Source organism: Anabrus simplex, chromosome 1 (assembly GCF_040414725.1).
Source record: "Anabrus simplex isolate iqAnaSimp1 chromosome 1, ASM4041472v1, whole genome shotgun sequence".
NCBI classification, from domain to species: domain Eukaryota; kingdom Metazoa; phylum Arthropoda; class Insecta; order Orthoptera; family Tettigoniidae; genus Anabrus; species Anabrus simplex.
In genome coordinates, this window is record NC_090265.1 from 100,407,692 (window position 1) to 100,430,844 (window position 23,153).

The 23,153-nt window shown below is 40.1% G+C and overlaps 1 protein-coding gene across 1 annotated transcript in view; it reads right to left on the bottom strand.

Moving 5' to 3' along the window:
- Window positions 1–23,153, bottom strand: part of LOC136862114 (LHFPL tetraspan subfamily member 6 protein-like) — a 128,898-nt gene that overhangs the window by 43,755 nt on the left and 61,990 nt on the right. The window contains exon 3 of the mRNA XM_067138863.2: window positions 16,910–17,076. Coding sequence (XP_066994964.1) covers window positions 16,910–17,076 — 167 coding nt within the window. The remainder of the gene's footprint in view (window positions 1–16,909; window positions 17,077–23,153) is intronic.

Consider the following 23,153-nt stretch of genomic DNA (forward strand, 5'->3'; position numbering starts at 1 on the left):
CCCTGTCATCAGCCATTCCAGCAACACATAATAGTAATAGTAATAATAATAATAATAATAATAATAATAATAATAATAATAATAATAATAATAATTGTACCGGGCGGTACACCTCCACGCCGCTAATTTAAAATTTGCGCCAGTTGAAACTCCTCTGCTGGAGGAAGTCTGAACTTTATATACGCTATTAATTCGCTACCTTCTCAAAAGATGTCACCACGTGGAAAATTTTGAGTTTTTGAACTGTGTCATTTTTGATGTGTTTTTGTTTTGCTTGAAGTAAGAAGTGTGAACTTTCTCTTCTAGAGGACACTACTGAAGATCAACAATAGTGCACCCTAGTGCGAAGTCAAAGAACTATTTTGTTGGAGAAATTTTTATTTCAAATGTTTGTCTTTGCTAAATTTTTTTCAGTTATTGGTTAAGTTGGCTGTATACCCCTCTCTTTCCCCTTGTTTTGCATTTAACCAATCCCGAATTTCTGTTATTAATTTCTGACCAATCGTAGGTATCTTCCCCCAACTTGAATATGTTGCTGTATCCTACCCAATAAAAAGTTTGTGGGAGGGTGTTTTCATTCCCCTGACACCTAGAACCTTCCGCGAGAGGATATAAACTGCTGATTTTAGGGTCTCCGGGCCACTTCTGTTCCATCTTTCAGTGTATTAAGTACATAGCAGGAGGCGGGAAGCGCCTCTTTCCTCGGCAGCGGTCAACAACAAGGTAATGGCCGATTAATAACTTCTTTCTTTGCTTGCTCAGCAGTTTAACTCTCGGGGCGGGTTCTAAGCGTTCCACCATGTAACCTTTTCCTAAATGTAACTACTCTTTTCATATATTCTCTTTTAAAGCTACATACTGGGATAGAGAGTGCTAACCCTCTCGAGCTCCCACTCATATTGTTAAGAGGTGAACTTATTTTTCTCAACCTATTCTCGTTAACGTTAAACAAATTGTTCTCTTCTTAAGTCACCTCTTTAGTATGGGATTAGCCCTTGTATTTACGGCCTAGTGCCAAGTAGGTCTTAATCAAAGTGTATTAGGAGTGCAAGTACGCCTCCTCTCAAATTGTTATTTTAGAGGTCATTTAATTAACCTTCTTTTCATTCTATAGACCTCAGTAGATTGGGTATTTTACCCCTGTGTTTATGTCCGTTGAGGACAACTTGAAGGTGGAGTTTGGTGTGGCCTGGGAGAGGCTTAAATTTGAGAGCGAGTGGCTCTTTTGAAAATTGAGTGTTGTATGCCTCGTGGAGGCTTTTCAGTGTAATTTGGAGCTAGGGTTCCTAGGCATGAATGGGGTTTTCTGCCCCTCTGTTGAAACTTGTGTTTGGAGGTAAAACTGAGCTGATTGCCCAGGCATTGTGTTTTCAGGGCTCGAAGCCCAAATCCTGTAAATATTGTAACTACCCTTTGACTTGCTACTTTGTACCTGCCATGCTTGTTATTTCTTTGTTTTTGAAAAGAAAATATAACCTGGTTAAATTTTAATTAATTTTACTTTAGTAGCTTGAGACCCGTTCACCACCTCGCACCTTCTTTCACGCATAACTACCACAAAAACACGGTAACAAGTGGTAGCAGAGCGTGGTTGAATGGGTCTCAATTTAGCCCCTTTTGACGGCTAAACATTGTTTTGTTCCGAACTCTAACTATTTTTTCAGTTGCTGGATTTTTTTGAGTTTTTCAAAATTGTTCTGTCACCATGCCCGGCCCTCGCGATGTTCTCCATCTTAACTATTTGCGCAAGGAGGAGTTGATCTATGAATTGACTATTAGAAATGTACAATCTGGAGGCACGGTTGCAGTAGACACAAACAAGCTTAGAGAGTCCCTAGATTTGCCCATTTCCATCCCCAATTTGGGAGAGAAAGAAATTGACGACTCTCTTTCCACGATCACGGAGAATATACTGGGCTAGCTTCTGTAGTTAGTTTTTTTGATGAAAATGATCCTTCTCCTAATCAAATTAAGCGTGTGCAAGCTAGGCTGTTTCATTTTTCCAATAGAGTTAACGATCTGTTGTCTCTAAAGTTGAATGACGTTCAGAAGAAGGAATCTAGTACTCTGCTTGAAAATATGTCTGTATTATCTAGCAAGGTCACTCAATTGTTAACTGGGGAAGTTCCTCCCAAATCTGATCAACCCACCATAGTGAATGTAGGTAGCGAGGAAGAGCCTCATAAGGGAGAAGTTAATAGGAAAACCATCGCCGCTCAAACTATCTCTGCCCCATTGGACAACGAATCTGAACGCCGTGCATCGTTGAGTAACATCCGTTCTGAACTAACTTCCTTGCCATTGAAACCTTTACCTACTATGTCACCCGGGTTTAGCAGCTTGCCTCATCCATTGGCAATGTTGCTCAGAGGTATCTCTAAGTTTTCGGTTAATACCACCAGTGAAGTAATTTCATTTTTAAGATTTCTGGTTGAATTTCAGGATCATGCCCTTGTGTTTTCTCTTTCTCCATGTCAAATTTTGCAAATCATCTATCCTTATGCAATTGGTATTCTTTCTGACAAAATAGTAAGAGCCATAGCCGAACAGTCATCTATTGAAGATTTTCATGCACACTTGCTTGAAATTTTATTCCCGCCCGCGCGAGGTCTTCTCTGATTCAGAAGTACTATTATCGTGTACAGCGATTGGATGAGAACTTGGCTGATTTCATACAAGACATTAAGTTTTATACTAGGGTGTTTGCTCTTCACTTCCCTGAGGATCAAATCGTACAAGCTATTGTGGAAGGTATTTCACCATCTTATAGGTCATACTTGTGTTTCGCAGCGTGCCCGCAAACTTTCTCTGAACTTGAAGCGTTGGCCGTCTCAGCGGAAGGAGTTAGGTACGCCGATTCTTTGCGTGTGGCAAAAGAACCCCCTCCTTCGTTTAGTAATACTCGGCCTCCACCTCGCCGACCAGTCACACCCCGTAAATGTTATGCTTGCGGGTCGCCTGACCACCTTCGCAATAAATGTCCATTGGTCAAAACTAGTAGGGCAAATAATGGAGCTGGTTCAGCACAAGGCTGTTTTAAATGTGGGGCTTTCTCACATATCGCCAAGAATTGCCCAAACTCGAATAGCACCCCCTCCTGCTCAACTTCTGGTGCAAATTCTACCTATGCCAATAATAAAAAGTGACTAGTGGCTTCGGCTGAGTCGACTAATCCATCTTCCCGAGACTCAGCCCCTGGTAAACAGGTTGTAAATTCAGGGAACGAGCAATTTTCAAATTTATCTTTTGAAGGTCCCAAAGAGTGTCTTAGGATTGCGGCGGATTTCCCCGCACCTGTTCCTTTTCTTAAGATTGAGCTAAATAACGAGCCTATAACAGCTCTCTTAGATTCAGGCAGTGTTTGTTCGATTATTTCGGCTGAATGGTATTCTAAATTGAAATCTGTTTGTAAACTACCTGACTATGTCTCATCTCCGGTTCAATATGTTTCGGCTAATTCATCCCCATTAGAAATTCTAGGTTCCTTATTGGTCAAAATTCGTATTTTTAAATTCACATGGAAAGTTAAATTGTTTGTGGCCAAGCACTTGTCTTGCCCCATTATATTGGGAGCGGACTTTATTTCTCACACTGGTCTTGTGCTCGACCTTCAGAGTAGGTCGTGCACTTTCAAATTTGCCTCTAATTGTAACATCCCTTTATTAAAGTGTAATTCTGCATCATGTTCTTCTATTTCGCCTACCCAGGATGAGATGTTGTTAGATCTTAGACATCTACCTGAGGAGCAGGCTGATAGTATTCGTAAGCTGTGTCAGTCGTTTCCAGAGGTGTTTTCTGATACTCTTGGAGTTACTGACTTGATCGAATACAAAATTGAGGTCACGGATTCGATTCCTGTCCGTTTTCCACCGTATAGGCTATCTCCACCTAAAATGAATGCTCTGAAAGAAATTATCGATCAGATGTTGAAGGATGGTATTATTAGGCCCTCTAAGTCAGCGTATTCCTCGCCTATTTTTCTAGTCCCGAAACCCCAAGGGGGCTTCAGGCCTGTCATTGATTACAGGGCTCTCAATCGGAAGGTGGTGTTACAATCTGTGCCCCTTCCCGACCTTCATTCTTGTTTTTCATGGTTTCGTAAGGCCAAGTTCTTTACTATCTTGGACTTGAATCAGGCCTATAATCAAATTCCCCTTGCCGAAGAGTCTAAACACCTTACAGCGTTTGCCACGGACTGGAATTTATATGAATACAACCGCGTGCCTTTCGTGCTCCCCACGGGAGCAGCTGTACTCACTAGGCTGCTAGATAGGGTCTTCTCCGACATCAAATTTGAGTACTTATATCACTACTTGGATGATGTCGTCGTATTTTCAGAGACTTTTGAAGAGCATCTAGATCATCTGGGAGAAGTTCTCGATCGCCTTCGTAAAGCTGGGTTAACTGTTAAGTTGTCCAAGGTTGCCTTTGCTAAGCCCTCTATGTCTTTCCTAGGGCATATTGTGTCACCTGATGGTGTGGCCGTCGATCATTCTAGAACACAGGCCATCCGTGATTTTAAACCTCCCAAGGACATCAAAGGCATCGCCAGGTTTATTGGTATGGTGAATTTCTTCAGGAAGTTTATTCCTAACTTCGCTAATCGAGCGGCGCCCTTAAACCTTCTTCGTAGGAAAGGCATCAAATTCGAGTGGGGACCTTCTCAACAAGCCGCTTTTGAAGACCTTAAATTAGCTCTTTGTAATGCCCCTGTACTTGCTATGCCTGATTTCTCGAAGAAATTCATCGTCCAAACCGACGCGTCGTCGTCAGCAGTAGCGGCAGTCCTTCTTCAAGAGACTGAACTAGGGAGGCGACCCATCGCCTATGCATCTAGGACCTTGTCGGCTCAAGAAGCCAAGTATTCCATATATGAGCTCGAAGGTTTGGCAGTCTTATTCGCCTTAGAGAAGTTCCGTCTCTATCTGGAACATGTTAAATTCGACCTGGAGACAGATAATCAAGCCTTAAGCTGGGTCTTAGGTAGGCCGCGTCGTACTGGTCGTATAGCCCGTTGGGCCATCCGTATTTCTGCCTTCCAGTTTGATGTTAGACATATCAGAGGTACCGAAAATATTGTCGCTGATGGACTCAGCCGTATGTTTTCAAACGACGTCGAGACCCAAGAACCGGTCGACAGTTCATCACCTCCCGAGTCCATACTATCTGATGTTAATGCCATCTTAACGGATGCCCCCATGCTCTTTAGGGATATCGAGAAATACCAACATGAAGATCCGACGCTGGCTCCGATAATGGAAACCCTTTCTTCTGGGGAACATGTCGTCCCTTATGTTCTGAGGAATGGTGTTTTATGTTGCCCTTCGAGGCATGACAAGATGATGAAGGTTGTCGTTCCAGCTGTCCTTGTGCCTATGATCTTCAAATACTATCATGAGACCCCATTGGGGGGGCATCTGGGAATATTTAAAACTCGTGAAAAGATTCGTGAAATGTTCATCTGGAAAGGTATGGACGGTGAAATCCGTGAACTAGTAAAAGCTTGTAAATCCTGTTTGCTCAGTAAACCCACCATGTCCACCAAGGTAGGCCTTTTGTCTTCGCATCAAGCATCGCGCCCCATGGAACGCCTGTATATTGATTATGTAGGACCCTTCCCCCAGTCGAAGGGAAATGCCAACAAATTCGTCTTTGTATGTGTAGATGGTTTTACAAGATTTTCCTGGTTATTTCCGACTAAGCTGGCTACCGCTCAGTCCACCATTACTTGCCTAAATTCTATTTTTGCTTCCTATGGTCCGTGCCAATATATTGTGTCCGATAATGCTAAGGCTTTTACATCTAATTTATTTCGTAAATTCTGTTTTGACTTATCCATCTCTCATGTAACTACTTCTGCTTATTACCCTCAACCATCTCTGGCTGAACGGGTTAATCGTAATCTCAGGTCCGCACTTATTGCCTATCATCATGAAGATCATTCCAGGTGGGACACGTCCCTGCATTGGTTAGCTTTTGCTTTGAATTCGGCGGTTCATGAATCACATAAATTTACTCCAGCTTCTTTGATGTTCAAATTTGTTCCCAACACGCCGCTCTCTAACCTCTGGTCTCTGAGTGACATTCTACCCGAGACAATAGATCCGGATAATATTAAAGATCTTTGGAAGAAGGCTAAAGCCAATCTTAAGGTATCTCATGAAAAGGTTAGGGAAAGGTATGGTCCTGGACGGAGACCCACCACTTTGAATGTAGGTGACCAGGTGATGGTCAAGAACTTTGTTCCCGCGGGCAAGCTTGCCCCCAGATTTCATGGGCCTTGTATCATTCTCGATTTTCTTACGCCAGTTACGTTGTTAGTAAGCAATCCAGCCACCGAGAGGATATTTAGGGTTCACCTGTCACAGGTGAAACCGGTGTAATTTCCGTGTTAACTTGCTTCATATTATTTTGAAAGGAATATGAAGGTTATATTTTTTTTTGAGTTTCACTTTTAAGGCTTTCTGCCCCTTCTATAATATTTTGTTTTATATGTAAGCATTTGTGTGAAACCTCCCCCGATTTGTTAAACTGCCATCCTGTCCTTGCCTCGGCCATTACCACGCTCCCGTCTCCTGCTCCAATACACACTGTGGCTGAATTATATTAAATGCCATGGACATCTGCACGCCGCTGACCCCTCAACCTCTTCACCAAGCCTGTGCCCTCAAAAGATGATGGTCCAACACAATTCTGCCGCCTAGCTTTAATGTTTCAGTGCCCCCGCAGCCGCGCGGCGCCGTGCAGCAACTGGGGCAGAGGACGGGCCCCCTCTTCTCCAGCGAGGACGTCAGGTGCACGGCGAGCCGGAGCTCTCCTCCCGGCCAAGGCTGATGCGCGGCGCACGACCTGCTACTTGCCCGCAGCCTGTATATGTTCACCGCGGGCGCGGCGTGTTTCAACACTCTGATCCCCTCATAGTGCGGGCGAGCGGTATCTCAGGGTACTTGAGGGGTCCGAGCGGCCTCCCTTTGGACGCAAGCTGCAACGGCCGGTCTGGCCATTCAACTTAATCAACATCAACTACATGGACAGTTACGATGAGCAATGACTACACTTGGGAATTCCACAGCAATATTTGGTGGCAATTGCAAAATTCTCTTCACCTCTAAGTATTAAAAGTTTATCTTCAGAAATTCAACTTCTACAAATATAAAGACTTTACTTCACCTGCAACAACAAAATTTTGAAACTGAATCAAACCAAATTAAGAAATCTTATAAATGCTTCTGCAATCAATCTTCATATCCACAGCATAACTTGGACCTTGTTTCAAACAGATTTCATGTGTCACCCCTGGAGGTACTTTTGGGGGGGGAGGTCTGTACCGGGCGGTACACCTCCACGCCGCTAATTTAAAATTTGCGCCAGTTGAAACTCCTCTGCTGGAGGAAGTCTGAACTTTATATACGCTATTAATTCGCTACCTTCTCAAAAGATGTCACCACGTGGAAAATTTTGAGTTTTTGAACTGTGACATTTTTGATGTGTTTTTGTTTTGCTTGAAGTAAGAAGTGTGAACTTTCTCTTCTAGAGGACACTACTGAAGATCAACAATAGTGCACCCTAGTGCGAAGTCAAAGAACTATTTTGTTGGAGAAATTTTTATTTCAAATGTTTGTCTTTGCTAATTTTTTTTCAGTTATTGGTTAAGTTGGCTGTATACCCCTCTCTTTCCCCTTGTTTTGCATTTAACCAATCCCGAATTTCTGTTATTAATTTCTGACCAATCGTAGGTATCTTCCCCCAACTTGAATATGTTGCTGTATCCTACCCAATAAAAAGTTTGTGGGAGGGTGTTTTCATTCCCCTGACACCTAGAACCTTGCGCGAGAGGATATAAACTGCTGATTTTAGGGTCTCCGGGCCACTTCTGTTCCATCTTTCAGTGTATTAAGTACATAGCAGGAGGCGGGAAGCGCCTCTTTCCTCGGCAGCGGTCAACAACAAGGTAATGGCCGATTAATAACTTCTTTCTTTGCTTGCTCAGCAGTTTAACTCTCGGGGCGGGTTCTAAGCGTTCCACCATGTAACCTTTTCCTAAATGTAACTACTCTTTTCATATATTCTCTTTTAAAGCTACATACTGGGATAGAGAGTGCTAACCCTCTCGAGCTCCCACTCATATTGTTAAGAGGTGAACTTATTTTTCTCAACCTATTCTCGTTAACGTTAAACAAATTGTTCTCTTCTTAAGTCACCTCTTTAGTATGGGATTAGCCCTTGTATTTACGGCCTAGTGCCAAGTAGGTCTTAATCAAAGTGTATTAGGAGTGCAAGTACGCCTCCTCTCAAATTGTTATTTTAGAGGTCATTTAATTAACCTTCTTTTCATTCTATAGACCTCAGTAGATTGGGTATTTTACCCCTGTGTTTATGTCCGTTGAGGACAACTTGAAGGTGGAGTTTGGTGTGGCCTTTGAGAGGCTTAAATTTGAGAGCGAGTGGCTCTTTTGAAAATTGAGTGTTGTATGCCTCGTGGAGGCTTTTCAGTGTAATTTGGAGCTAGGGCTCCTAGGCATGAATGGGGTTTTCTGCCCCTCTGTTGAAACTTGTGTTTGGAGGTAAAACTGAGCTGATTGCCCAGGCATTGTGTTTTCAGGGCTCGAAGCCCAAATCCTGTAAATATTGTAACTACCCTTTGACTTGCTACTTTGTACCTGCCATGCTTGTTATTTCTTTGTTTTTGAAAAGAAAATATAACCTGGTTAAATTTTAATTAATTTTACTTTAGTAGCTTGAGACCCGTTCACCACCCCGCACCTTCTTTCACGCATAACTACCACAAAAACACGGTAACAATAATAATAATAATAATAATAATAATAATAATAATAATAATAATAATAATAATGTTCCGGACCGTCGTCAAATGTGCGGACCGCGCTGGAAGCGACTCCTGGACGGGTAATGACTAAGAATGCAGTCCGGCCGCGGGTTCAGTGCCGCCAAAGCACCCAATATGACACCACGCCGGATCTCCTGAAGGATTTTATACATATTAAAATGATTATAGGAATAGATGGCAAAGATTTACGTACCCAACTGACCGGGAGGAATACCTGAGCCTAGCCCGGGAAGTACGAAATCGATTCCTGGAAAGGAAGATTGAAAAATGGGAGGAAACGTGCCGTAATCTAATAGAAAACGAGTCAGATCGGGAATTTTGGTGGATTCTCACAGAAAACGAGTCAGATCGCGAATTTCGGCGGATTATATATCTAAAACAATAAGCATTCAATTATAAATTTCAGTATAATACCGTAGCGAAGCACGGGTATCTTGCTAGTCTATAAATATAAAATAACTTGTCCTGACTGACTGACTGACTGACTGACGGACTGACTGATTCATCATCGCCGAGCCAAAACTACTGGACATAAAGAAATGAAATTTTGGGGATATATTCATATTAAGATGTAGGTGGTCGCTAAGAGAGGATTTTTGGATATTCCTTCGCTAAGGGGGTAAAAAGGGGGGTGAAATTTTAAAATGAGTGTATCTATATCTCAAAACTTTAAAAGTTTACAGATGTAAAAATTGGTATTTAGAATCTTCTTTAAAAGTAAGGAAACACATATTTTTTGTTTTCAGGAAATCCCCATAGGAGGGGTGAAAAAGGGTGAAAATGGGGAAAATGGGTTGAATACCTTTAATCAGGAAACCGGTACTTATATCTCAGAAACTGAAGATAATATAGCCCTGAAAATTGGTACTTCTGATCTCTTTTAAAAATAAAGAAACACGTATTTTTTTGTTTTTGGAAAATCCAATTAATGGGAGGGTGAAAAGGGGGTGAATTTTTAAAATGAGTGAATCTATATCTCCAAACTTTTAAAGTTTGCAGGTGTAAAAATTGGTATTTAGAATCTTCATTAAAAATAAAGAAACACGTATTTTTTTGTTTTCGGAAAATCGCAATAGGAATCGTGAAAAGGGGTGAAAAATGGGTTGAATGCCTTTAATGAGGCTACTTATATCTCAGAACCTGAAGATATTACAGACCTGAAAATTGGTGTTTGGGATCTCTTTTAAAAATAAAGAAACACGTGTTTTTTTGTTTTTGTAAAATACAATTAATGGGGGGGTGAAAAGGGGGTGATTTTTTAAAATGAGTGTATCTATATCTCAAAACTTTTAAAGTGTATGAATGTAAAAATTGGTATTTAGAATCTCCTTTAAAAATAAAGAAACACGTATTCTTTTGTTTTCGGAAAATCCCAATAGGAAGGGTGTAAAAGGGTGAATAATGGGTTGAATGCCTTTAATGAGGCTACTTATATTTCAAAACCTGAAGATATTACAGACCTGAAAATTGGTATATGGGACCTCCTTTAAAAATAAAGAAACACATATTTTTTAGTTTTTGGAATATCCAATTAATGGCGGTTAAACAGGAGTGACAAATTGGGGTGAATTTTTCGAAAGACTATATCTACAGAATATGTTGGAAACGTAAAATGTTACAGACGTAAAAATTGGGTGTTTGGAATCTCCTGTAAATGTAAGGAAACATAGGTGATTTGTTTTTGGAAATTCCACTTACGGGGAACTCAAAAGGGGTGAAATTTTAAACTGAGAATTTTTACAGTATATCTAAAAACTTAACATGTTACAGAAGTGAAAAATGGTATTTTTTATCTCTATTAAACATAACGAATCGTTTATTTTTAGTTTTCGGAAATACCACTTGGGTGGTGGGGGATGGGTAAAAGTGACTGAAAATGGTGTTGAATTCTTTTAATTAGGCTACTGATATCTCAAAAATGAAGATGTTACAGACGTGAAATTTGATATGTGCAATCTGTTTTAAAAGTAAAGAAAGACGTATTCTCGGAAAATCCAATGAAAAAGGGGGGGGGGTGAAAGAATTGAAAATTTAATTGACTTAATTGTATGAGAATGCATACATCTAATAAACACTAAAGTTGTTACAGACGTGAAAATTCGTATTTCGATCTCCTTTAAAAACAAAGAAAAACGCGTTTTGGTGGGGAAACCATCTTGGAGGGTGGGAGTGTAAAGGAGTTGAATTCCTTTCATGAGGACACATACATCAAAAACTGAAGTAGTTAGAGTCGTGATAATTGGTATTTAGAAGATCTTTTACTATTAAGGAAACAAGTATTTTTTGCGGGAAATTCACTCCGGGGGGGGGGGAAGTAGTGTGAAATGAAGTGAAAAAGTAAATTATTTTTATGGGGATATTTATATCTCAAAACTGAAGGCAATAGACGTGAACATTGGTGTTTGGAATCTCCTTTAAACATAAAGAAACAAGCCTTTTTTTAATTTTTTTTGGGGGGGGGGCAGTAAATAAACTTAACGGCGGTGGAGTGTAGAAGGAGGTGAGACCTATTGATTTTACTGTTCTTAATGTATTTATAAGTATCCTCCGTTGCTCAGGCGGCAGCGCGCCGGCCTCTCACAGCTGGGTTCCGTGGTTCAAATTCCGGTCACTCCATGTGACATTCGTGCTGGAAAAAAAAAACGGAGACGGGACAGGTTTTTCTCCGGATACTCCGGTTTTCCCTGTCATCAGCCATTCCAGCAACACATAGTAGTAATAGTAATAATAATAATAATAATAATAATAATAATAATAATAATAATAATACCGGGCGAGTTGGCCGTGCGTGTAGAGGCGCGCGGCTGTGAGCTTGCATCCGGGAGATAGTAGGTTCGAATCCCACTATCGGCAGCCCTGAAAATGGTTTTCCGTGGTTTCCCATTTTCACACCAGGCAAATGCTGGGGCTGTACCTTAATTAAGGCCACGGCCGCTTCCTTCCAACTCCTAGGCCTTTCCTATCCCATCGTCGCCATAAGACCTATCTGTGTCGGTGCGACGTAAAGCCCCTAGCAACAAAAAAAAAAATAATAATAATAATAATAATAATAATGTTCCGGACCGTCGTCAAATGTGCGGACCGCACTGGAAACGACTCCTGGACGGGTAATGACTAAGAATGCAGTCCGGCCGCGGGTTCAGTGCCGCCAAAGCACCCAATATGACACCACGCCGGATCTCCTGAAGGATTTTATACATATTAAAATGATTATAGGAAAAGATGGCAAAGATTTACGTACCCAACTGACCGGGGGGAATACCTGAGCCTAGCCCGGGAAGTACGAAATCGATTCCTGGAAAGGAAGATTGAAAAATGGGAGGAAACGTGCCGTAATCGAATAGAAAACGAGTCAGATCGGGAATTTTGGTGGATTCTCACAGAAAACGAGTCAGATCGCGAATTTCGGCGGATTATATATCTAAAACAATAAGCATTCAATTATAAATTTCAGTATAATACCGTAGCGAAGCACGGGTATCTTGCTAGTAGATTCATATAAGTAATTTTTCACAGAACTGTTGCTTATACGTCCACGGGTGGTGTCGTTTTTGCAGCAGATTGATGTCTTGACATAATCAAGAAATTTTGTTCATTAGTGTGATTGTTGTTTAGGTTTGGTTCCTTGGATGAATGGTTGGATGAGTGGCCTTTTGTTCATAGGGCCGTGCGTTCGATTCCTCGCCTGATCGGCAAATTTAGACACGTATGTTTAATTCCTTTAGCTCGCATCTAGGTATTTGTGATTGTCATAAAATACATCTTCATTTATATACATTATTTCACATTACAACCTCCAGGGAAAAAAAAGCAAAAGCGAATTCACTCCTCCATATAGTTTTGGCATCAAGAGGGGCATCCAGCCATAAAACAGGGCTCAACCAACGTTATTCAAAACAGCAGATAATTGCGGAAAAGTCCATAAAACGAGAATAATAATATATTATCATACTGAATATGAAGAATATTAATAATAATTTCGTATGGCTATTTCTAGCCGAGTGCAGCCCTTGTAACGCAGATCCTCCGAAGAGGGTGGGCGGCATCTGTCATATGTAGGTAACTGCGTGTTATTGTGGTGGAGGATAGTGTTATGTGTGGTGTGTGAGATGCAGGGATGTTGAGGACAGCACAAACGCCCAGCCCCCGGGCCATTGGAATTAACCAATGAAGGTTAAATTCGCCGACCCGGCCGGGAATCGAACCCGGGACCCTCTGAACCGAAGGCCAGAATTCTGACGATTCAGCCAACGAGTTGGACATGAAGAATATCAAAAGTACGGAATGAAATTCTAACAAAATCTACTAATGTTATGAATAGTACATAGTATATGTTACCAGAGAATGAGGATTCAGGGAAAGTAGTGCCTCGCCATGAATGGGGAAAGTTTAAAATGGTAGGGGAATAGTAGTGAGGGACTGCAAGAAAATAACACTTACCGCCAAACATCCACTAGAGAAGCTTCGATCGACCAATTTGGAAAGAAATTCTGCAAATATAGTGAGTTCTGCGACAAATGTGCACACTTATACGACATTTTCCAAAGGCAATTGGATCTCATTTCATACCATTTAAGTGGCAAGATTTCACATTAGATGTCGACTGCGTTTACTATGAGGTACAGGTCGTGTAGTAGTAACCTAGCATTCGTAAGTTGCTGGCTCCGAAATATTCCATCAGCGGCCCTGAACATTATACATTGTTTCCTATATGAATACCAGAAAAATACCAGTTTTTATCTTAATGAGGGCTACAACTACTTCCTTCTCAGCCCTAATTATTTCCGATTAAATCTGTATTTCACTGCGTGACTTCAAACCAATAGCAAAGATGAATCACATGAATGTCATTTCACTTACAGTGTGCGGAATAAATTAATGATCCACTCAATAATAACAATAACAATTGCATTCGGAAGTTCGCCCACACCGTACGCAGCCCTGAAGATGGTTTTCCATGGTTTCCCATTTTTACACCAGGCTAATGGTGAGACTGCACCTTAATAAAGGCCACAGCCACTACATTCCCAGTACTAAACCATTCCCCTCCTAGCCTCGCCGGAAACAATCGGTGTTCTACTGTGACATTAAACCATAAGCATAATAATAATAATAATAATAATAATAATAATAATAATAATAATAATAATAATAATAATAATAATAATAATAATAATAATAATACAGTGGAACCTCGGATTGCGAGTAACTTGGTTTACGAGTGTTTTTCAAGACGAGCAAATATTTTAAATAAATTGTGACTTGATAAGCGAGTGAGGTTTCGCAATACCAGCGTCACGTGTACGTACGTTTCCACCTCCCCCCTATGCCATTGTTTTCCCCTCCCCCTGCCACTCTCTTTCCTGGGAAAGAGAGTGTAATCATTTCCCGCGCTGGACTTCAGTTGGCGTTCCTCGCTCGCATAGTGAACACCGTACGAATGTACATGTTTTGTTTCTGTCATTTGTTATATAACTGTTCTGCAACGATGGGCCCTGTGAACGAAAAGAAGGCTTAAGGCCCGCTCACATCTAGCGGAAGGGAGACGCGGAGAGAAGAAGTTCCGAGAAGAATTTCTCTCTATGCACCCATACCTACAGGAAGCGCACCTCGCCATTTGGATAGTTGTATTCATCATTCTGTTACAGCAGTGTGTATGAAGCGTGACTCAGTCGATCGCAACTAATGGACGGCTTGTTGGCTCTTGCTCTGTTGGCTGAAGATGCTGAGAGGGAAGAACATAGGCAAAATCGAAGATTTTGAGTTCACGACATAAATTTATCCAGGAATTTAAATGGTGAATTTTGTACATTGTTTCAATCGCTGTTGCGGGATGAAGAGAAATTCAAAGTGTATTTTCCAATGAGCATTGAGAAATTTCAACAGCTATTTCAACTTGTTGAAGAACATTTAAATAAGCATTTTACGTGATTTCGTGAACCTATATCAGCGACCCTACGACAGGTTGTATGTTTAAGGTGAGTTAATTATGTTGCATATTTTAATAGTTCTTAATGTTCCATTTATTACAAAACTCTAGCGGCATACATATAATAAACACAACTAGAACTACATGATAATATATATTAAATATTAAAATCAGCGATGTACTAGTACTCCAGTAGTTCTGTTAATACTTATAATATTAATAATTACGAATAACAATGTAATTTATTATTAAAAGTAGTAACTTAACAGTTTAAGCGTCTCTCGGGAATGTGAATATCCGTAGAGGAAGCAAGCACTGTGCTGTTTACCGCCAGTGTACAGCATGGACTCGATGAAAACATCCGACTACTTTACGAATGTTACCGAAGTTATATTCCGGCGGGAGGAGCGGAAGAAATATTCTCGTCAAGCAACTTCCTCGTCTTCGGCGCGGCGCGTTTCCCCTCCAGTCTGTGCAAGTGTGAGCCACTGCATCTAATACGCAGTGAAAAAATATTTTCCGCCTTCGCGCCGCGTCTCGCTTCCGCTAGGTGTGAGCGGGCCTTAAAAAGGAATTCGGTCAGAAGAAGGAGATGATTACAGTGGATGAATCTGTTCAATGACAATCCAATGTCACATTTTCGTGAAATCCTCAAAAAGAGGCAAAAGCAACAGTCATTGGACAGGTTCCTCGTTAAAGTTGCACGAAAAGAAAACACTTCCAATGAGCCAACCGATAGCAGCGAATCCGTTAGTGAAATTCGTGCTACACAGTAACTCTTCTCCTGTCATCTCTCGTCTCCTCACAGCAACAATGATTCTATTGTAAGGTAAAGTGCAGTTTAATTGTTTTACGTTATATTTTGTTTTAGCAATATTATGCGAATAAATGTTTGTGTGTTGTGGACGAATCATCCGAGTTTCAATAGTTTCTTATGGGAAAATTTCCTTTGATATACGAACGATTTGGATTACGAGCATGTTGCCGGAACGAATTATGCTCGCAATCCAAGGTTCCACTGTAATAATAATAATAATAATAATAATAATAATAATAATAATAATAATAATAATAATAATAATAATAATAATAATAATAATAATAATATATCTCCAAGCACTCTAAATTTTAAAAGAAAACCAGACATTGCAAGCATTGAGTACAAGGAACGCAAAATAATAAGAAGAATTCTAGGTCCAAAACTCACCGATCGATAATACCGACAGAGGCAGACAGGATATCAAACAATTCACAAAATTTCACAGTGACATTAAAAAACGCAGGTTAAGATTCGATGAACATATTAAAAGAATGCATCCAGACAGACTTACAAAACAAAATAACAGTCGAATTATTCTACGAAATCAGGAGTAAAGGCAAAACAGACATAACGAAATTGATTGGCGAAATCAAAACCAATTTCAAACAGCCAGGAATTGCACCAGAAGATGTCCAGAGCAGTGTAATCATCAAATCCAAAATCCACAAGTTGACACGGTAGAGGCCACCAGTATATCAAGTTCGGCTTTCCGTTTTACGCTAATCAGAGTGAGTAAATTCCCTGTTGGGTAGTCTATGGGTGAGAATTTATTTTTCGGACAAACACCAAATTCTTTACTGAATATCAGATGCCGACATCGTAGGACATGGAGTGCCGAGTGAACTTCTCTGACCGGCATAAACGTGACTATCTCTGCGGGGTTTGAACTCTCGATCAAATGAACAGTAACTTCTTCGCGACATAAATGGTTAGTAACTTTACAATGCTTCTACTGCAATTTCCGGCGGTGTTAGTGATTCTAAATCAGTGTCAGTATCGAAACACGCCGTTGTCATTTTGTATTGCTGCGATTGCTGTTGTTCCGCGTACGATATTAATCGATATTGGGATCAGTTAGTTAGAAATCGATACTTGGAATAACAACACTGTTTTCAAGAATAGCAATTCATTAGTGTATGCTATGGAGATACAGTGACGTCACATGAAGGTGGTGTATTATAGAATGATCGAACAAAAATGTTATGTTAATGGATGATATTCAATAATAAATATTTATTACTGAAGGCTGGAAATGAGTAAATTAAAATATTTCATTTTACAGCAGAGAAATCATATCCTACCATCACTGTACCTGCAAACAGCTGCAAGGCCCCCGCGATACGAGCGGTGCCCGTATGGACGACATACGTGATGCAACAGGCGGCTGTGGCTGTAGTTCCTACCAGCAGACTCAGAGCACTGCCTACTCCAACCAATATTGTGCTCGCCTGCCACCATGGACTCGGGATATCCCAGAATCTGAAATTAAAAGTCCTTGGTGGTTAAGAAATAATAAAACTCAAATGTTTCAAAATTCCCAAGTAGCAGATGTAGTGAAATGTTAATTGTTTGCCTGTCATGGTTTGAAAAAAGTCATTTTACAGAGGATGTGTAACAAATCACAAAGATAATATGTCAGTTTAGATGATTAGTCTACAGCCTTATTTGATGCAGTTTTCTGTACCACTCTATTCTGTATTTCTATACAATGATTGCATCTTATATTTACTCCAATCTATTTACCATATCTATGTTGTTAAAATTAAGGCCGGCTGTTCTGGTGCTACTGGAACAGTGACAAGGAATGATGGGGCAACGGTGAGCAAAACAGTACCTCCAGCAAATTTATGGCTGAACTCCTTCCAGAATGTTGGAAGCTGACTAACAGTGGAATGGTACCGGAAATGATCTGGAAGCAAGAACTGAAAGATCCCAAATAAACAAACTTCTACTGGTCTATTAATAAGCGACGCTGGTTAACGTGAAATAAGCATTAGGTTAGCAATATATGAGCGCGAGGCAGTCACGAAACAGTCGTGAGCTAGTCACGAATCATTCGGGAGTGTACTAGTGCTGGCAAGCGAAGGCGGTTTTCCGTTGATTGAATCGGAGATACGATTAAAATGCCCCATCCAGTTACCTCCGGTACTACCGACGAATGGCGAGCATATTTACGGAGGGGTAACGGAGAGCGTTGGTAGTAAGAAGGGTATGGAGAGGGGAGGGCGTCCGGAGGTGAATCATACGATTCGTCACAAGCCAGTGCTCGGAGACAGGTTTGCGAAGTATAGACCAAGTAACTTACAGCTGGGGACGGCATTAAACAGTAGAACGGATTCGTGCAATCACTCGTTGTGTTAAAGGTACGTCGGATATTTTCCAATGCCAAAACGAAATCGGAGGTTTGGCATGGTAGAAAAGAGGCAAAATATTCTTTATATGGTTGGTTATATGCAACAGGTGGGGAGACATCGAATCTTCTGGACCATTTAAGACGTTTCCATAAGTAAAATATTGAAGCAAATGCTGATCATGATAGTGGTAACACCGTAGTGATGTATTGCAAAGATAACGAGGAAAAGAACAATATTGACGAAATGCTAAGGAGATTCATTGTACATGATATGTTGCCATTTATTCTGCGTTAAGGAAAATACATCGAGAAGTCTAAGTGACGTAGCCCTCCGACCTCTGTACCTGCCGAAATAATTTTTTCAACGGCTGGGTAGATCGTAACGAATCGGCGAAATTCACTGTCTTCAGAATCAGCTAATAAGTTATTTTTTCTGAACGGGAACATTTAACCGAACAATGCACAGAGTTCGTTTGATTCATGCACATTACGTAGGTCCAAGTTTATTTAATTTTTCAAAGTCAGCAGTAATGTATATATAACATTATTATTTTTGCATTCACTGTGATCTGTATGTAAGCTACTTGGCACTGTACTGCGTTACTTTCGTTTATATGATACCAATAACATTGTTAGAACATGCTCCTATCCAATCTACCATGTAGTAAATGTATCAGTAAGAATTTGAAATTACCGCGTGGCAGATTACTCTAAGTAAATCGGAGCTCCGAATGAATACGCGCCAAACATTCGCTCCGGGAAAAACCGCTCCGTTACCAGCACTAGAGTGTACTAGCGACGAGTGAGTTTATCGGATGGTGTGAGCCACGTGAAATTCAGCACGTTATGTGAGTCAAGTTCATGGAATTTGCTGTGTTATAAATTGAAACGACACTGTACTGAGAGAGGCCGAGTTGCATAGCAGGATTTCGTCGCACGTGAGGGCTGTGTGGTCGACGTTGTAGAGTACAAACTGTGTGAAGTGGAAAACTCGAAATCGACTGCATCTGCAGTAACCCTAGATAATAGTTTCATAAGTTTACTCGATATTAGAACACACTAAATCTCTCAGGAATCATTTTAGATTTTAAGGATGCTGACCATCATTACCCTTCAGTCGAAATTATCTGAACAAATTCTATTTAACCTCTGAATCTGATTCTCCTTCAGGTCAAATCTCAGCTAACCGTTATTTTTGTCCCTTGAGCATCACTTACCTGGTCTACTCCTCTTGACATCCACAGTCGTCTGCCGCACGACATGTTGAATGCTTGTATTTTCGTTGTTTCATCATCGCTTACTGCCCATATTTCACTTTCATATATCACCCCACTCCACATAGTGGTTTTCAAATTTCTTTGAAATGTGCATTTCCATATTAAAATGACCAAATCTTTCCTTACAAATTATTTATTAGCTTGGAAATGTCTGCAGTTTTCCATCCTGCTTACTTCTGTTAAAACCTGTCATTGTATTATCCAATTAACCATTTTTGAGAAATACCTTAAAGCACATATCTCTAACAACACTACTACCTCGGACACACACTACCGAAAATAAATTATTTAGATTTACATAAAGAAGGAGTAATAGATTCCACTGTAACAGATTATACATGCATTTAAGGAAATCACAATGCTACTTGTTTATTCTTCGACATGCATTCATTGAATCAATAAACCAAATTTTCGTTACTGTCTTTTGAAATATTTACTTGAATGGGTTTAAATTCAATGTATTGGCAAGGCATCTACATTCCTTATCAACCATCACTTCATGTGTTCTTTCTTTCTTTCTGCATCACTTCCTGCCCATATGGCCCCTCTCCGCATAGCGGTCTCCAAATGAGTTTTTAATCTGCATATGCTTGTTAGCAAACGTAAATCTTTTTAAAATTTTTTGGATTTACTGGTGAAAAATCTACATTTTATATCCCGCTACTTCTACCATATGCAGTTAGAGTAATATCCAATCAACCATTTCGGAAAATTGACCAGAATTATTTCTTCACTAACATCGATAATGGTAGCTTATTTGTGATGTTTGACCTCCATTTACTAGAAGAACCAAATTCTCAGTACTCGACATTTGCAGATGTATTTGTCGTTACGCCTGCAAATCCGCTAAGCGATAATATTTGCGGAGAAATACTGACCCGCAACACATATTTTATGAAGAGCGAGAATTCCTTGACAATATTCGCACACTGTTGAACCTCAGGTGACTGTACCTTACCGGCCAAAGTCACCGTAGTGGTTTTTGCAGGCGCAATGATATGTATAATGAATGATCACTTCACCCTTTGACATAAAATAATCTTGCTTAAAAATTAACCAGGGTTGCGATATTAATGAAATGTTAAATTAAGCTGGTAAATATAATATTTCAGTTACTATTTATATCACTAACATCTCATCTAAGTCTTTCAGAGTCATGAAACTTGATGATTCTGGTGAAGAGAATTGGAGTTCGAATCCTGAGAACGCCACAATTGCTCAGTGAATTATCAGTTATTCCTGAGCTGCTATTTACTATATTGACAAATTATCTCTTTTCTTACTCACGATAATAAGAAATATGACTTATTTCACTTATTATTATCATCATCAAATCACGATAAAAGTGAAAGATCTAAGTTCCGAAAAAATGGCATACTTTATTAAATCAATGGGGGTTATACTGTAGATGTTGGAGAATTGGCTTTCAGATAATAACAACATGCTGAAATAGATTATCACTACGTGCGAACGTAGTTGTTATTTAAATTGCAAGGACTGGGAGAAAGGTTTTGTATACCAGATGAGTTGTTTACGAAACAGTTACGTCGAATACTTCCTCTCTTTTAATGTACAATGTTTTATTCCATACTAGGGTGAATGTATGTTTTTTTAAATAATATGACGATTATATTACGCTGCTCAGTTCAGAACCTATCATTAAGGAAGCTGACTTGACAAACTTAACTTACCCACATGACGCAGCTTAGGCAACCAGTAATTATCTACAGTACCCTTAAGTTCCCATTTCCACATTATTTTGAAGAGCATTAGCATACGGAATTCGATACAGCATTAGATAATATTAAATTACAAGATCGTGGTTGGAGCAAAACCAATAGCCACAGTAAACAAATCCTATGTAAATACACAATAATGGTTACATACGTAATTGTAGGGAAATGAGTTAAAATGTAACAGTAGTAATTGTTAAGAAACAAGGGAAAATCCAAATCCTCAGTGATGTAATTTAATTCACAAGTGAGTTTGAATCAGTTTCTTAGAAACAATTCTTTCAGTCTTACGTAGACATACTCAGAACAATCGATGGCATAAGACCAAATGGAAAGTAAACAGTGGCCTGGAGTGAAGATCTCGTTTCCCCTCTAGAACCTTTTCAAGAAAGGTTTTAGATGCAGTAATCCATTTCGCTTTAGAAGCAAGCTCTAAGCGGTTCCTTTCAGAAGTACAGTGCATCCAGAAAGTTTATGAGGGATATTGCGTGTTCACGCAGCGGAAAGAACATGTAAAATAAATCGGACATCGTAGGGCAAATTCTAGAGAAAAGTTGATTGTAAGGCTAGGGGCGCGCAGCCGTGAGCTTGCATCCGAGCGATAGTGGGATCGAACCCCACAGTCGACAGCCCTGAAGATGGTTTTCTGTTGTCTCCCATTTTCACACCAGGCAAATGCTGGGGATGTACCTTAATTAAGGCCACGGCACCTTCCTTTCCACTTCCAGTCTCTTCCTGTCCCATCGTCTCTATAAGGCCGATCTGTGTCTATGCAATCATTTTCATGTGGAACATAAATATCATATCGGTTTCAAATAATTAATTACAAGGGCATATACTGAAAACGAAATGCTTCAGTTACCTGCAGACACGCCAGACAGCTCTCTATACTCACCAAGGAAAATGAAGGGGAAAGTAGAATGGGAGGCACCACTTAAACATCTTAACATCTGTCACTTACTAGAGAAGGCTGGTAATGTGTACGTAACATCACTGCGAAATCTGGAAGAAGAGAGAAAACTGTGAGTTCAGGACTTGACCTAAGGAATGCAGACAACACCCAACTCGAAGAAACTTAGCGCAACGAAGTTAAGAGAAATACTAGCAAACTGTGTGCATTAAGAACTCGCGGTAAAGGAGCCATCCTCTATCAGGAATACACACCGGCTAACCGATGGATCGACACCCTAAATGGACTCTCCGGATCAGAATGGAAAGACACGCTGAAAATGCAATAGAACATGGATCCTGTATGGGCCCTTCCTGGACGTAGCCGAGATGGAGTCCACTGCAGACACTGCAGTGAGCCTGAAACACTAGCTCATGTTCTTTGTTCATGTCCACGGCGGGACTTCCCTATAAATGTTAGGCACAAAAGAATAACATTTAGAATTGAAGCAGATTTCTCCAAGAAAGTGTACGAGGTACATGAAGAGGTGCCATGTGTTCCTGACAGTGGAAGCAACCGGAGAATAGATATAATTGCAACTGACCGAGAAAAAGGACTTTGCATATATTCTGGACCCCACCAATAGATGTGAGGTCGACTCAAGTCAGCCAGCAGAGGTAGACGTAGAGAACCGAGCCATACATGAACCAACCATCAGCTACTTCAAGGAATCATACAACATCTCTTGTATAAGGGTTGTAGGACTTTTCATCGGAGCAAGAGGAACCATATCAAAATTCTTATTTGAGTTTTTCAAAAGTGTAGGAATTCCCAAGAATGTGTGCTGATATTTAGTCGTTCTGACCATTAAAGGCTCCTCACAAATTGTTAGAAATCACATTTACAGTACTGCATACGAGGAGGATTAACTCCAGAAAACTCTTCATGGTTACACATACATTCATTATTAAAGTTTTATGGTATACTTTGTCAGATTTAGGCAACCTATCATTGTAAGAATTACCGATAAACAAATAAGGAAATGAAAGATAACACTATATAGCTACCTGGATGTAGGGTGAGGCTGCCTAAATCGTACCACATAACGCGTTCTTACTTGGCATTGTTGTAAATTAATATCTAACACATGGAAGGTAATTTTTCAGATAAAGGGAAGTATTTATTGATATTCTTCGCCTAAAATAATTACAATATTGACTATTATAGATGCGAAAGAAATATTTGTTCTCTTACGTCTTCAATCCATAGGTAATAATTATACCTCGGATTTGTAGGTGGTAATA